This window comes from Galeopterus variegatus, unplaced genomic scaffold, assembly GCF_000696425.1.
Source record: "Galeopterus variegatus unplaced genomic scaffold, G_variegatus-3.0.2 Scaffold3018, whole genome shotgun sequence".
NCBI lineage: Eukaryota > Metazoa > Chordata > Mammalia > Dermoptera > Cynocephalidae > Galeopterus > Galeopterus variegatus.
In genome coordinates, this window is record NW_007729129.1 from 86,292 (window position 1) to 102,909 (window position 16,618).

The 16,618-nt window shown below is 36.8% G+C and overlaps 1 protein-coding gene across 2 annotated transcripts in view; it reads right to left on the minus strand.

Moving 5' to 3' along the window:
* Positions 1-240: 240 nt before the first annotated feature.
* Positions 241-16,618, minus strand: part of ASB5 (ankyrin repeat and SOCS box containing 5) — a 52,105-nt gene continuing 35,727 nt past the window's right edge. The window contains exons 2-7 of one of the 2 annotated variants that reach the window (XM_008583735.1): positions 7,910-7,989; positions 5,014-5,121; positions 4,175-4,325; positions 3,879-4,013; positions 1,570-1,761; positions 241-858 (exon numbers count right to left, since the gene is read on the minus strand). In XM_008583735.1, coding sequence (XP_008581957.1) covers positions 731-858; positions 1,570-1,761; positions 3,879-4,013; positions 4,175-4,325; positions 5,014-5,121; positions 7,910-7,989 — 794 coding nt within the window. In that variant the 3' untranslated portion in view covers positions 241-730. The remainder of the gene's footprint in view (positions 859-1,569; positions 1,762-3,878; positions 4,014-4,174; positions 4,326-5,013; positions 5,122-7,909; positions 7,990-16,618) is intronic. The other variant, XM_008583734.1, reaches the window with a different exon arrangement.

A 16,618-nucleotide genomic window follows, 5' to 3' on the forward strand; every position in this document is an offset into this window, starting at 1 on the left:
GTTACTCTTGAGAAGGAGATCTTAAAATAGCCTTAGCAAGTGTATAATATCCAAAACGTTAAGATATCTCTGGGTGAGAAGGCAGTGCTGACTTTTAGTCCTACCAGTTTCTGTAACAGGTCCATTTACTGTGGAGAAGTGATTTGTGAGTTCTTTGCAAGGAGGGGGGCAATTTATTTTTCTTTATGAATTGTCCATTATAATGACACATGTATGTTCAACATAGTGGATTTTCTGAATGAGAGTTATTTTTATTTCAAAAGCTATGTTGCTCTTTTTAAACTGTACTCATATTTTATGTCAATATTAAAAACCAATAGATAACAGTAGCCAAAATTTAAGTTAGCCCACTATTTGAAGAATATAAGTGTTTTAAGTACAATATAATATAAATAATTTTAGTGAGAGTTCATTTTTTTCATTCTAAGAAAAAGAAATAAAATGGAGGATTTCTCACTTTTTTTCTTAAATTAATAAGAGGATATATTGGAATAGTTAATACCTATAATATATAGATATTAAAAATATACTATAATCCACAGACATTAAATACGCATGAAACAATAATAGTAGTAAGTAGTACACTTAAAATGAAAATTGATATTTCACTGCTTCCCTGGGAAATCTCATAATCGCTTTTACCCTATCTTTAGCATATTTTAATATGAAATATTCATTATGCAAATGAAACAGATTTTTGATTTTCAAAGTATTTAGAATTATTTTACTTTTATCGATATTGTAAGAAATTCTGCAGTAATGTCGGCAGCTGCAGCTGAGGGATTAGGTGTAATCTTGGTCTTCCTATGTAATTTCGGATACAGAGTCGGCAAAGTTGGCAAAGAGAGCTTGGGGTGGCTACAAGAAGACATGAAAGTATTATTTAATTAAAATAAAAATAAATTTTAAATGTTAAGAAACATGAAATAAAAACATAGAAAAATACTATGATGCTTTGTAGTAAACTAGGACAGTGTGATCACTATACTAGTACACTCAAATTAGCTTTAATATTAAAGCTAAAGGAAATTTTATTATCATCTCTAGACCAGGCTCAAGAAAGTCTGTTTTAGAACAAGTGTTAAGTGTGAAAATATTCCCTGATTATGTTCTACAACATGTTATAGAAGGTGCATGCCCTATAAAATGTGGTATGTTTTCAAATATAAATTAGCAGACTTTATATCAGAACTACGTATCATGCACCTAAGGAATTTGAAAGTTTAGATAAGATGAAGAAAGAAAATTAAAATCACCATGAAATCTTTATAGATAGAAACTACTTTCACAAAAAGTATTCCAAATTTTATACCATTATTGCTTTCCATGCCAACAAAACATTTTTCAATTTCATTTATTTCAGGCAAATATACTTTTGTTTATTTTTTAAAAGTATACTTGAAATAAATGACATTTACTTATTCACTTATATATTTATTTATCCACTGTATTTTCAATTTCATTTATTTCAGGCAAATATACTTTTGTTTATTTTTAAAAAGTATACTTGAAATAAATGACATTTACTTATTCACTTATATATTTATTTATCCACTGTATTCTTCTTACCTTCATGTTGAAGTAGTATTCTTTCCTCCACACTGCTTGACTTAGCTACATCTACAGGTCGCAGAAGCTCTGTATTTTTGGCATTGATATCTGCTCCAAATTCTAGCAGTAAGTTTATGATTTCCACACTGGATTGTTGAGCAGCAGCATGTAATGGAGTATCCCAATACTTGCCTTTCTGTACATCAGCACCTATAGATACATGGGATGTGATGATAAATACAAACGAAAGTTATTAGATAAGTCAGTTGCCTCGGTGGGCAAAGGAAACGGAAGGCAATTGAGGAAGGGTGCAAAGGGGACTTCAGCTCTATCTGTAATAAGTTACTTCTTTATATATGTACATATGTACTTTCATATATATACACCTCATATATGCATATACATATATAAAATCTTAAAACTTCGTACATCTGGATGAGGGGGTACACACCTTTATTATGTTGTGCTCTAATACTTCTCTGTATTCTTCAAAGATCTCATAATAAAAAGAGAATTTAAAATTTTTAAATGATTCCAAAAGTAGTCATATTAGCTGATATTATAAACAGTGCATGACTAAGTTCGCTCATATTTATTTCCATCATGACTGATAGCTCTTAGGATTATTCAAGAGCTTATTGCTCTTATTCTTTTCATTTATTTTAAGGCAATAGAGCTCTTTGGTTTCTTGGAAAATTCATGCATCTATGTATGTGAGCTATTTAGATAAAATGTATATAGATTTTCCTGCCACTTCTCACTCATGTAGTTTAAGGCAATAAATATATAAAGATATCGAGACTCTTAAGTGGAAAGGCACATTGATGATATCTGCATGCAGAGTGAGTTTTTGAAAAATGCTTACATTAAAAAAAGACAGCTCTACATTTTAAAATACCTATTACATAGTTATTTTATCTTAATGCAAGGCCTGGCACATGGTGGTCATTCAATACTGTTTAGTATTATAAAACACAATAATCCCATTTCTAGGACATAAATGGTTACACCACCAAGAAATATCTACCAATAAAAATACGTAAGTTCCTTTCAACTGTTTCTGAAACTATCTATAAAATGAATGATGTCTTTAAGAAGCAGTATATCTTAAGAGTTCCTTTATGGCTCTCCTGCTACTTTCAAATTTCAATAAATGTAATTGTTTTCAATATTTTTAAAACAAATATGAAATATTTAGTGGAAAAATTATATTCCATAGCAAAATTTCCATAGATAAAACATAAACTTTGTTAGTTGTATCAATTTTATGGGAGGACAGGATAACAATCAATTAACAATTATTAATGGCACATTTTCAATATTTTTTAAACCCAATATAAAATGCTTGCTGGCAAGAATAATATTCTTAGTAAAGTAAAAAAAAAAACTAGATGATTAAGCATAAACTTTATTATACTAAGTTTATGGGAGAACATAGCTAGAAAACAGCAATCTGTCCATGATTATCAATGGAACTCATGTCTAAGACTCTTACTAGGAAATGAAATAGTAGATGTGCACCCTGCTTGCAGGAAGTTTATAACTTAGCTAAAATCATGTAAGTAACACATAATGGGGTTACTGAAAATATATGTCAGTATACATCAGGGGTCAAATGACTGTCATAAACAATAAGTAGCACAGAAATCCATTTACTCACTTTACATATATTTTAAGCATCTACCACATGAAAGGGAGGTATTGTGCTAGAGAAAAGAGATGACAGGAAAAGAAAAAGGCATAGTTCATGGAGCGCCCAGTCCTATGGTGAGAGAGACCACCATCATCTTAATAGGTTTAGGAATGTTTCTCGGGGCCGAAGCTGAACCATGAGGAACTGGTTTGTTAAGTAACTGAAAAGGGGCATAAAGTCTTTTCAAATAAGCAGGACAGAAAGTACTAAGTCTGAGAAAGTGCAAGAATTTTTATGGCTGGTAGAAGATGACACTACCCCAGCGGTTACTATCCCTGAGATTTCTTTTGATGGATTTGTTCACAGATATATGCATACTTGGCTACATTATATTCAACCTCGAGGATCTCCATTTTATGGCCTTTTATAAGTAGGGCTTTCAGATTCTGTTACATACTCAAATGTCTGCTAATGCTGTGTATGCAAAAGATAGAGATTATGTATTCAACTGTGAACTTTGAAGTGGACTTATCAAGAATGAGGTTCTTTTTTACTGGCTATATACTTATATGTGAGAATGCTTACAATAGGGACTTTTTAGCAATGACATATTATTTCTAAAGAAGCTTATTTAGAGAAATAAATAATTGCTTGTGTGTATGGACAAAACGGAAGATGTTTTAAAGAAAATTACCAGCATAAAGAAGCTTCCAGATGCAATGAAATTGCTGTGACATACAAGCTACATAGAGAGGCGTTCCCAGATGAGGAATGTCTTGGTCAACATCTACGCCCCAAGATATCAATAGGTCGAGACATTCATGGTGTCCTGCCAACACGAAGTAGAGATGAGTTTATTTTTACTTAATGCCCATTCCCCCACATGCAGCTCACCCCATACTTCCCCCTGCAATGTTGTTCATTGAAAGAAAACAGCACATTACTGAAGGAACTTTCTCCCCTTGTCACTTAATCTCATAACTAAGTTACCTTTACTGGCGGCCTCATGTATGGGAGACGGAAGGCATGACTCCAGCTGGGCTTTGGCACCATATTCCAAGAGAAGTTCCGTACAGCTTGCACTGCCTTGTGAGCATGCATTGAATAATGGAGTCACTCCATCTATCGTGATTGCATTTACCTAAACCAAACCCCAAATCATACATGATTAACTGACTTAGTTATGCTTTTTCAAAAGTTATATGAACTGCTAACAGAAATAAGTGGGAAAATGTGGGCAGTAAATATGACAAAGTATGTTTAGCCCAGACACATCGATAAGAAAAGCTTTAAAACTTCTAGAGATAAATAGAAATAGGATGTGGCAGATAATTCACAGGAATGGGCATATAACTGATGAGAATGATGAAAAAATACATACTCCAGTATCAAAAATTAATTCAATGATTAAGTACTTTTTGGTAAGATAAAAAATGAAGGAAAAAACGTAATGGTGGTGGAAGTTGTGATGGAGATACTTTGCTGGCTTAACTTGGTAAAATTGGTAATTCTATTTTTGAGAATTTATCTAAGAAAAATCATCCAAAAGATAGACAAATGTTATAGGCATAAAGATGTTCATCTATTTAGAGTCATGAAAGCAGGAAATACCCTAAAGAATATTTTATATTAACATGCAGCATGCTACCTATTTATACAATGACTGGAAATTCTTTCTAGAGTACAATGAGAAGGCTGAGGCAATTGAGAGCTTTATTTTTATCCTGCTATTTTTGAAAACTATTGAGAAAGAAGGAAAAGACAGCAAAATGAGAACTTTGGTTCAGTCAGTAGATGTGAAATTGTTAATGTTTTTATAAGGTACTTACATTAGCTCCTGCCTCCAGAAGAGTTCTGGCACATGCCACGTGATCTCCTAGGCAGGCTTCGTGCAATGGGGTGACATGGTCTATGGTTACTGCATTTACATTATAACCCTAAATAGGACATAAATAATTTCAAAAGGTGAGCAAAATATAAAATTATCTCTGTAAGTGTCATTAGAGACCAATGTATTTTAAATATCAAAGAATCTCAGGCAAATCAGTTTTGAGTTTGGCAGAAATGGCAGGTTCGAATACCGGAGTCAATCAGATGTCAAAACTTCTTGGCCCCATTATTGTAGCACTATCTTGCCTGGACCTGATAATGCCTTAAGTATTTTGTTCAATAGGTTCTGGCGTGTTTTCTTTAAATTTTGCTTTCTTTTCTTTTCTTTTTTTTTTTTTTGGTCTTTATTTTATTTTTTTGTAGAACTAAAGACTGTTTATAAATTGGATTACTAGTTTTGACTGGGAATATAAAATTATAGGTCAATCCAGACTGGGGGAAAATACTATAAACTGTAGTAAACTGTTTTGAAAATTTCTGCATAGGTATGATTAAGTTATATGCTAGTGCTTAAGAGTTCTGAGTAGGGGTCATTTAGACTTGGAGTTGAAGCCTGGCTCTATCATGCACTAATCATTTTAATTTGGACAAATACCTTAACTTCTAAATTTTAGGGTTATTATGAGAATTAAATGAGAGGATGCAGGTGAAGCAATTATTAATACAATGCCCAGCCTATAAAAATGTTAAATTTTATTTTATTATTATTCAATCAAAACTAAGTAAACACTTGTAAATTGTATTCCAATTAAACTCACATTAGACTAAAATAATCAAATATTATTAGGATGCGAGTTCCTTTATCTTCTTGATATCTTAGGTAATTCATTGTCTATTGACAATCATACTAAGCACTATAATAGGAAAAATTTCAAGGCTGAATTCTCATAACATACTGCAGATTACCATAATCTGTACATTAGACTAAAATAATCAAATATTATTAGGATGCGAGTTCCTTTATCTTCTTGGTATCTTAGGTAATTCATTGTCTATTGACAATCATACTAAGCATTATAATAGGAAAAATTTCAAGGCTGAATTCTCATAACATACTGCAGATTACCATAATCTGTAATACCAAAATGGATATGAAGAATCTTAAAATGAAGGCAAGAAAATAGTCACTCCAAAACTTGTCACCAGCAAGTGGTAATTTTTGAGATCCTTTAATTATCGTTTCAAAGATTTCGAGTTGGCTAGCCAGCAGTCAGACTTGGAGAGCTAATCCCAAACTGCCACACACTAGGCTGACCAGATGACAGAAGCATCTGAGGAGGTGGACGTTCCCTTTCACACCAGGCTTTGGAGGCAGACTCCCACTCTTTTTGTCTGGCCCATTGGTGGACAGGCGATACACATTGAGAAAAATCCTGAGACTGCTCTCCTCTCAAAGAACTGCATGGCCTTTTCTAAGGGATCATCCTTTAGAAACTACCAACCTTTTTACAAGTATTTTTTCCCATCAAGTGATGAGCAAAACAAAATAGTCACATGGCTGTCATAAAATGGAAGGCCCTAAGGGAGTTTCTCGTTCTACATCTTCATATTATGGAGGAGAAAACGGAGGCTCTGATAAGTTGTGATTCACTTTAAGTGCAAGACCGTTCCCTTTCACACCAGGCTTTGGAGGCAGACTCTCACTCTTTTTGTCTGGCCCATTGGTGGACAGGCGATACACATTGAGAGAAATCCTGAGACTGCTCTCCTCTCAAAGAACTGCATGGCCTTTTCTAAGGGATCATCCTTTAGAAACTACCAACCTTTATACAAGTATTTTTTCCCATCAAGTGATGAGCAAAACAAAATAGTCACATGGCTGTCATAAAATGGAAGGCCCTAAGGGAGTTTCTCGTTCTACATCTTCATATTATGGAGGAGAAAACGGAGGCTCTGATAAGTTGTGATTCACTTTAAGTGCAAGACCAGGATCCGGGTCTCCCGAGTCTCAGGCAGTGCTGCTTAAACTGGGCAACATGACCCTTCCTTTCTTCATAGCCATCTGAGAAAAGTCCATTCTCCTCAATACTGGGACACACTAGTTCAGTGACTTCCAGGTCTGGGTGTACATTTGAATTATACTGGAAGCTTAAAAAAAAATGCACAGGCACAAGCCAGAGTACTGTCTATTTCAATAAGGAATCTTTTTCCTTTTTCCTTTGGTGAGTATGATGAGCAGGCAGGTGTAGAACTGATCACCCTGTCATTTCATGGGTAATTCTCCATAACAGATTAGAGATTACCATAACATAAAAAGGATTACTTCAGCATTTGGTCTGATTACCCCTTTTTGGATATTTTACTACTGAACTAAGTCTATAATTAGCTGTATACATTGTACAAAGTTAAGCATAATAAATAATGCATAAATCCAATTACTGCTTACTTAAATGTCTATCAATGAACACATATACTGTATGAGAAGTCTGAAATACTAAGACATAAGATTTTACCTAAATATTTATAAAGATGCCCCAAAGATAAATCAGAAACTATTGATTTGCCTGACATGCGTTAAAATAAAAAGGCAGCAGTAAAGTTTAAGCAATTTTTTTGTGTGTCTTTTTTGTGACCGGCAAGGGGATCGCAACCCTTGGCTTGGTGTCGCCCACACCGCGCTCAGCCAGTGAGCGCTGTGACCGCACCGGTCATCCCTATATAGGATCCGAACCCATGGCAGGAGCACCACTGCGCTCCCAGCGCCACACTCTCCCGAGTGCGCCACGGGGCCGGCCCAAAGTTTAAGCAATTTTATTATTTTTCAGTTGATTTGTTTTAATGATGTTTTATGATCATGGGAAGTGGGCCTATTTTAAGCTATATGTAATATTTTACCTGTGATAATAATGTTCTCAGAGCAAGAAGACGACCTTGACTTGCTGCTTCATGTAGTGGTGATCGGTCTGCCCAGGAACCTGTCAAAAAAGAAAGAAAACAAAAATCTGTGAGTCAAAGTAAATCCTAATAGACACAATCAATTCCTATGTAGTATAAATTATTCATACTCAATGTCCAACAAGGTGACCCAGATACCTATACCATATACTAGGAAATTTGATTTTTGTCTGAGGGATGTAGGTAAGCAGTTTCCAAATTCAGAAGGCCATAATGCCCATCCAGGCATTGATCTATCCCAGACTTGCTGTACCTTGTGAATTACCCTCACTCACCATTACCCCTAGTAACCCACTAGCAAAATTTCTGCTTCCTGTTCACACAACTTTATGCTCTGCCAGCCTAGAGATCTTAGTTCCAGAGGGAGGAAGGCTGCCATCAGGAGACAAAACAATGATTTCACTGTGGTGAACTGGAACTGTGAATTGAACTGGAAGTTAAGACTGCCACCAGGCCGCTTAGGGCTCCTCATGCCTCTGACTCAACAGGCTAGAAAGGGAGTTACTGTGTTGGCTGGGGTGACTGATCCAGACTACCAAGGGTAGATTGAACCACTGCTCCACAATGGAGGTGAGGAAGAGTATGTCTGGAATACAGGAGACCCCTTAGGGTGTCTTTTAGTATTACCACGTTCTGTGATTAAGGTCAATGGAAAACTAAAACAACCCAATCCAGGCAGGATCTATGAATGGCCCAGACCCTTCAGGAATGAAGATTTGGGTCATCCCACCAGGAGGTGCTCATTGAAGGGAAAGAGAATACAGAATGGGTTTAGGGAGAAGGTAGTTATAAATACCAGCTAGGACCATGTGACCAGTTACAGAAATGAGAACTGTAATTGTCATTGAGTATTTCCTCCCTTCATTAAGAATATGTGTGTGCGTGTGTATGTGTATATATATATATATATATATATATACACACACACACACACATATATTAAGCAAATATCTTTTTTTTGTTTCTCTCTTATTCCTTTATCATGTAACCTAAGACGTATTGACTTTATATCCATATTTAAGTGTTGTTATTTTTAACATCATAGTATTTGAATTATGAAATGTCAGGAGATGAGTAAACATCACCAAGGACATTACCTCCCCTTCTGGAGAAGGGATTAGTGTGTTTTCGGTTGTGAGCAGTGTAGTTGTATCATGTTAGGCAGGACCATTACCTGTTATTGTCCTTATCTGAAGATCAAGTATGGCTGAAAGCTATGCATATCAGTACCAAATTGACAAGGGGTGGACTTGTGATGGTTAATAGGTGTCAACTTGACTAGATTAAGGAATACCTAGAGAACTGACAAAACATTACTTCTGGGTATGTCTGTGAGGGTGTTTCCGGAAGAGATTGGCGTGCGAGTCAGTGGACTGAGCAGGTGGGATCTGCCCTTGATGTGGGTGGGTACCCTCCAATCAGCTGGGAGCCCAGATAGATCAAAAAGGACAGAAAAGGATTTCCTCTCTCTCCTGGAGCTGGGACACTCTTCTCCTGCCCTTGGATGTCAGAACTCCAGGATCTCCTGCCTTGGGACTCCAAATTTATACCACAGGTCCCCCCAGGTTCTCAAGCCTTCAGCCTGGAGCTGATAGTTACACCATTGGCTTTCCTGGTTCTAAGGCTTCCTGGCTTGTATTGAATCACACTACTAGCAGCCCAGGGTCTCCAGCTTGCAGACAGCCTGTTGTCTTTTCAGCCTCCATAATTACATGAGTCCATTCTTCCAATAAATCCCCTCTCATATATCTCTATGTCTGTCGGTCTGTCTGTCTATCTTCTATGTCCTATTTGTTTTGTCTCTTTGGAAAACCCTAATACATCCTCTAAAGAAGGAGTATTAAGGTTACCAGATAGGCCAAAAGAAAAAAAAAATTTTTTGTTTCATGGTTTTTCAGACAGAAACCATAAAAAAAATTTTTTTTGTACTTTAAGCAGGGAAAGCAGCCAGAACACCCACCACTCCACACTCCCAGCCATTCCTGCTGATCCCCCTAATCCCCCCCACCCCAGCTTGCCCTGGCCCTAGACATAAACAGCTGCAACATGTCGCCAAGAAGAGCAAATAGCTGAGCCCTAAGTCTGAGATGAGGACAGGCACTAGATCCAAACTCTCATGAATGGACTAACATGGTGTACTGGTGGTTAGGCATTCCATTGCATATTGCTATAAAATGGCTATCATCGTTTCAGGAAAGACCTCAGAGGTGGCCAGTTACTTTCCCTGCAGTAAAATCACTCTGTACAAGACTAAAGTCAACACAAAGGAGGCAGTGCAGAGTTGTGGCTATGAGCATCAGCTCTGGAGTTGGACTACGTGACTCTATAAATTATTTTATTTCTTCTAGATTTTATTTCCTCCACCTTAAAGTGGAAATAATAAATGTGTATACCTCAGGGAGTTGTTTTAATAACTAAAAGAGATAATATACATAGTGCTTAGACTAGTATTATGCACACAGTAAACATTATTCAACAGAAGCTATTCTTAACATTACCCCTAAATCAATAGTGAGGGGAGAGACTCGATTCCTTTCCCTGAGGATCTGTATTTCCAATAACACCCTACAATATCATTTAAAAGGACTAATAATTGACAACTGACTTCTTCCCTCTGTACCAGGTTGGAGGAACAGTCTTAGAGGTGAGAAAATAAATTTCTTTGGTAATAACCTCATTACATAAACAAACACATGGAACACTTACACAGTCCTCATCATATACTAGGTCCTGTCCTAATTGCTGGGCATAAATTTACTTGTTTTAATCCTCGCACTGACCCTTTTTTTTTTTTTCAATTATTACCTTTAGGGTAGGCACAATTATTATCCCTATTTTTCAGGCGAGAAAGCTGAAACGTGCAAAGGTTTAGTGATTTGCTCAGGGTTACATAGCTAGAAAGAGGTAGATGTGAAATTCAAACAGCAGCCTCCTAGCTCCAGAGATAATACATGTAAATCTGTGTAATCCTGCCTCTTAACACACACACACACTCATACACTCTTACACACACAGAGTATGTGAAGCATTTTAGCAAATGGTAAGACTCTAAATTTCTGTGGGAATATTTTGTTGCTGTCATTCATTTCATTGGTCTATTTTTCCTTCTAGTACCCCTCCAAAATAGAAACCTCTAGTCTAAACAGCAGTTTTATTTTGTTTTCCTCTTAGTAAAAATAGTAGGCCATTGCTGGGACGAGATAAGGCTTACTACAAAATGATACTATAGCAATGATATAGGAAAGTTTCAATCTATACTGAAATGTAAGTAAATAACTCAAATCAGGAAGCAAAAGGCTCCAGTTATTCTTAATATTTGTAAGTATCAGCAATTCAGTGGGATATGAATTAAAAGTGCTTTTCTCACGTTGGGTTCTGTTTCTTAGATATTCAGGGAAATTCAGTTGTGTATAGAGTCTTTATTAATGATCTCTCATTATTTAAAAATATAGCCTGTTTCATTCACATTTCCTTTCACCGTATTTTTTCTATATGTTGATTTCAGGAGAAAAAGGCAGCAAACATTAAGTCTTATCAAGTATTCAGAAGAAGAAGGAAAAAAAAGCAACTCCCTGAGTATGCCCTGGAAATGATATAACTCCTACTCAATTTCTTGCCCTAGTATTTATCTTGAGTCTTAAAACAATGGTAATTGAGGTTTAAAATTAAAACTACCAGAAGTCTCAAAAGGAAATGACATTATATATTTTGTATAAATAGATATACTTTAAAGTTTCTATCTAGCATTATTTCTTGNACTTGCTGCTTCATGTAGTGGTGATCGGTCTGCCCAGGAACCTGTCAAAAAAGAAAGAAAACAAAAATCTGTGAGTCAAAGTAAATCCTAATAGACACAATCAATTCCTATGTAGTATAAATTATTCATACTCAGTGTCCAACAAGGTGACCCAGATACCTATACCATATACTAGGAAATTTGATTTTTATCTGAGGGATGTAGGTAAGCAGTTTCCAAATTCAGAAGGCCATAATGCCCATCCAGGCATTGATCTATCCCAGACTTGCTGTACTTTGTGAATGACCCTCACTCACCATTACCCCTAGTGACCCACTAGCAAAATTTCTGCTTCCTGTTCACACAACTTTATGCTCTGCCAGCCTAGAGATCTTAGTTCCAGAGGGAGGAAGGCTGCCATTAGGAGACAAAACAATGATTTCACTGTGGTGAACTGGAACTGTGAATTGAACTGGAAGTTAAGACTGCCACCAGGCCACTTAGGGCTCCTCATGCCTCTGACTCAACAGGCTAGAAAGGGAGTTACTGTGTTGGCTGGGGTGACTGATCCAGAATACCAAGGGTAGATTGAACCACTACTCCACAATGGAGGTGAGGAAGAGTATGTCTGGAATACAGGAGACCCCTTAGGGTGTCTTTTAGTGTTACCACGTTCTGTGATTAAGGTCAATGGGAAACTAAAACAACCCAATCCAGGCAGGATCTATGGCCCAGACCCTTCAGGAATGAAGATTTGGGTCATCCCACCAGGAGGTGCTCATTGAAGGGAAAGAGAATGCAGAATGGGTTTAGGGAGAAGGTAGTTATAAATACCAGCTAGGACCATGTGACCAGTTACAGAAATGAGAAATGTAATTGTCATTGAGTATTTCCTCCCTTCATTAAGAATATGTGTGTGTGTGTGTGTGCGTGTGTGTATATATATATATATACACACTGTATATATATATACACATTACTTCTGGTTATGTCTGTGAGGGTGTTTCCGGAAGAGATTGGCGTGCGAGTCAGTGGACTGAGCAGGTGAGATCTGCCCTTGATGTGTGTGGGTGGGCACCTTCCAATCAGCTGGAAGCCCAGATAGAGCAAAAAGGACAGAAAAGGATTTTCTCTCTCTCCTGGAGCTGGGACACTCTTCTCCTCTTGCCCTTGGATGTCAGAACTCCAGGATCTCTCCTGCCTTGGGACTACAAACTTATACCACAGGTCCCCCCAGGTTCTCAAGCCTTCAGCCTGGAGCTGATAGTTACACCATTGGCTTTCCTGGTTCTAAGGCTTCCTGGCTTGTATTGAATCACACTACTAGCAGCCCAGGGTCTCCAGCTTGCAGACAGCCTGTTGTCTTTTCAGCCTCCATAATTTCATGAGTCCATTCTTCCAACAAATCCCCTCTCATATATCTCTATGTCTGTCGGTCTGTCTATCTTCTATGTCCTATTTGTTTTGTCTCTTTGGAAAACCCTAATACATCCTCTAAAGAAGGAGTATTAAGGTTACCAGATAGGCCAAAAGAAAAAAAAATTTTTTTGTTTCATGGTTTTTCAGACAGAAACCATAAAAAAATTTTTTTTTGTACTTTAAGCAGGGAAAGCAGCCAGAACACCCACCACTCCACACTCCCAGCCGTTCCTGCTGATCCCCCTAATCCCCCCCACCCCAGCTTGCCCTGGCCCTGAGACATAAACAGCTGCAACATGTCGCCAAGGAGAGCAAATAGCTGAGCCCTAAGTCTGAGATGAGGACAGGCACTGCTTCTAGATCCAAACTCTCATGAATGGACTAACATGGTGTACTGGTGGTTAGGCATTCCATTGCATATTGCTATAAAATGGCTATCATCGTTTCAGGAAAGACCTCAGAGGTGGCCAGTTACTTTCCCTGCAGTAAAATCACTCTGTACAAGACTAAAGTCAACACAAAGGAGGCAGTGCAGAGTTGTGGCTATGAGCATCAGCTCTGGAGTTGGACTACGTGACTCTATAAATTATTTTATTTCTTCTAGATTTTATTTCCTCCACCTTAAAGTGGAAATAATAAATGTATATACCTCAGGGAGTTGTTTTAATAACTAAAAGAGATAATATACATAGTGCTTAGACTAGTATTATGCACACAGTAAACATTATTCAACAGAAGCTATTCTTAACATTACCCCTAAATCAATAGTGAGGGGAGAGACTCGATTCCTTTCCCTGAGGATCTGTATTTCCAATAACACCCTACAATATCATTAGATATAAAAGGACTGATAATTGACAACTGACTTCTTCCCTCTGTACCAGGTTGGAGGAACAGTCTTAGAGTTGAGAAAACAAATTTCTTTGGTAATAACCTGATTACATAAACAAACACATGGAACACTTACACAGTCCTCATCATATACTAGGTCCTGTCCTAATTGCTGGGCATAAATTTACTTGTTTTAATCCTCGCACTGACGCTTTAGGGTAGGCACTATTATTATCCCTATTTTTCAGGTGAGAAAGCTGAAACATGCAGAGGTTTAGTGATTTGCTCAGGGTTACATAGCTAGAAAGAGGTAGATGTGAAATTCAAACAGCAGCCTCCTAGCTCCAGAGATAATACATGTAAGTCTGTGTAATCCTGCCTCTTAACACACACACACACTCACACACTCTTACACACACAGAGTATGTGAAGCATTTTAGCAAATGGTAAGACTCTAAATTTCTGTGGGAATATTTTGTTGCTGTCATTCATTTCATTGGTCTATTTTTCCTTCTAATACCCCTCCAAAATAGAAACCTCTAGTCTAAACAGCAGTTTTATTTTGTTTTCCTCTTAGTAAAAATAGTAGGCCATTGCTGTGACGAGATAAGGCTTACTACAAAATGATACTATAGCAATGATATAGGAAAGTTTCAATCTATACTGAAATGTAAGTAAATAACTCAAATCAGGAAGCAAAAGGCTACAGTTATTCTCAATTTTTGTAAGTATCAGCAATTCAGTGGGATATGAATTAAAAGTGCTTTTCTCACGTTGAGTTCTGTTTCTTAGATATTCAGGGAAATTCAGTTGTGTATAGAGTCTTTATTAATGATCTCTCATTATTTTAAAATATAGCCTGTTTCATTCACATTTCCTTTCACCGTATTTTTCCTGTATGTTGATTTCAGGAGAAAAAGGCAGCAAATGTTAAGTCTTATCAAGTATTCAGAAGAAGAAGGAAAGAAAAGCAACTCCCTGAGTATGCCCTGGAAATGATATAACTCCCACTCAATTTCTTGCCCTAGTATTTATCTTGAGTCTTAAAACAATGGTAATTGAGGTTTAAAATTAAAACTACCAGAAGTCTCAAAAGGAAACGACATTATATATTTTGTATAAATAGATATACTTTAAAGTTTCTATCTAGCATTATTTCTTGATTATCTAGAAAAATTAGTAAGCCACCCAATTTTTTTTTCAGTTGAAACAAGTTACTCTTTATTAGCTTTGTCTATTCTTTCCAGTATGCAACAGTCCTATTATATATTCAAGAAAGAATTGCAATAATGCACACTAATAAATATTTGTTGGTAAGGCAAAATTTGGTGGCAAACTGGTAATTTATAAGAAATTGGAACATTTTGTTCTCATTAAGTAAAATGCAAACGTCACCATCAAAAGTAGCATTCAATTGGGGAAAGACCACATTTCGAGTTTCAGCTTCTAAGATGAAATCTGATGCCTTAAAAATCATAAGCATCTGTTTGTTTTATCATTAAGCAACTTGATTGTAGAATGGAACTCTAGAGAAATTCAGAATATATATCAATTGTCTATCAAAATACATATCAAAATATATATCAAAATTTAAATAAGAAAACAGTAAACTGCATATGTGAAGCCATTATGTTCAGTTTAATTAGTAAAATAATAGTAAATTAATACACTTTTAAGTAACCAATTCATAAATATATGTGTAAATTTAAATAATAACTTACAATATTTATAATGATCAGGGTTCCCCCTCCTGTATAATAACAATAAATTTTGTTATCCTTAATTTATCTCTAAAAGAGATATGCTGAATTATATGATGCTGACTCATTATCGCTGCCTGTTTTGCTGTTGTCATCAGCTAACATGACAACTGACCAGATGTGGGGATTGTTAAAAGTCCAGAGAAATGGCCTTTTGGATTCATTTTGGACTCATTCGTTGCTAGTATATTATGAAGGCCTTTAAGGGGCAGCAAAGAACAGTATTTGCAGCTGAAGGGTACTTGATATTCCTTTCAACCAGCTCTTTTCTCTTGCATTCTAATGTGCTTGTTCATCAAAGTGATTGTATTAGTCTTCTGAACAATTTCAGCATTACTTGCTGGTGTTCAAAAATAAAAAATAAAAATAGAGAGAGAAAATGGATCATTTAGAAAACAGGCCACACAAGGGACAAAATAATGAAATTCAAGTATCTGCATTTACCACCCCACACCCCATCCACCAGTCCCCCCTTCCCTTGCCCCTCTGACTAGCATATGGCTTCCTGTATTCACAGTCATTTTCTTTATCATCAAGATGTAAGTTCTCGGGCCGAGCCCGTGGTGCACTCAGAAGAGTGCGGAGCTGGGAGCGCAGCAGCACTCCCGCCGCGGGTTCGGATCCTATATAGGGATNTTCTGTTATTCCGTGGAATGAACTAAGCTCTGCTCACCTGCATAGAACCCCTGCAGTCTCTTGCTATTCCTTAAAGAAGCAGAGTTGGGGGTTGTGAGCAGAAGGAGAAGAAGGAAAGGGAGACCAGGATGAAGTGAGAAATGAGATGGACTTTAGGGCCCAGAAGCTCACAGAGGAAAAAGACGAAGGGGGCCTGGATGTGCATACCAGCTTAGGACAGTGGCCTTCATAAAGTCATCCAACCCTCTGAGATCCTGTTTTCTCATA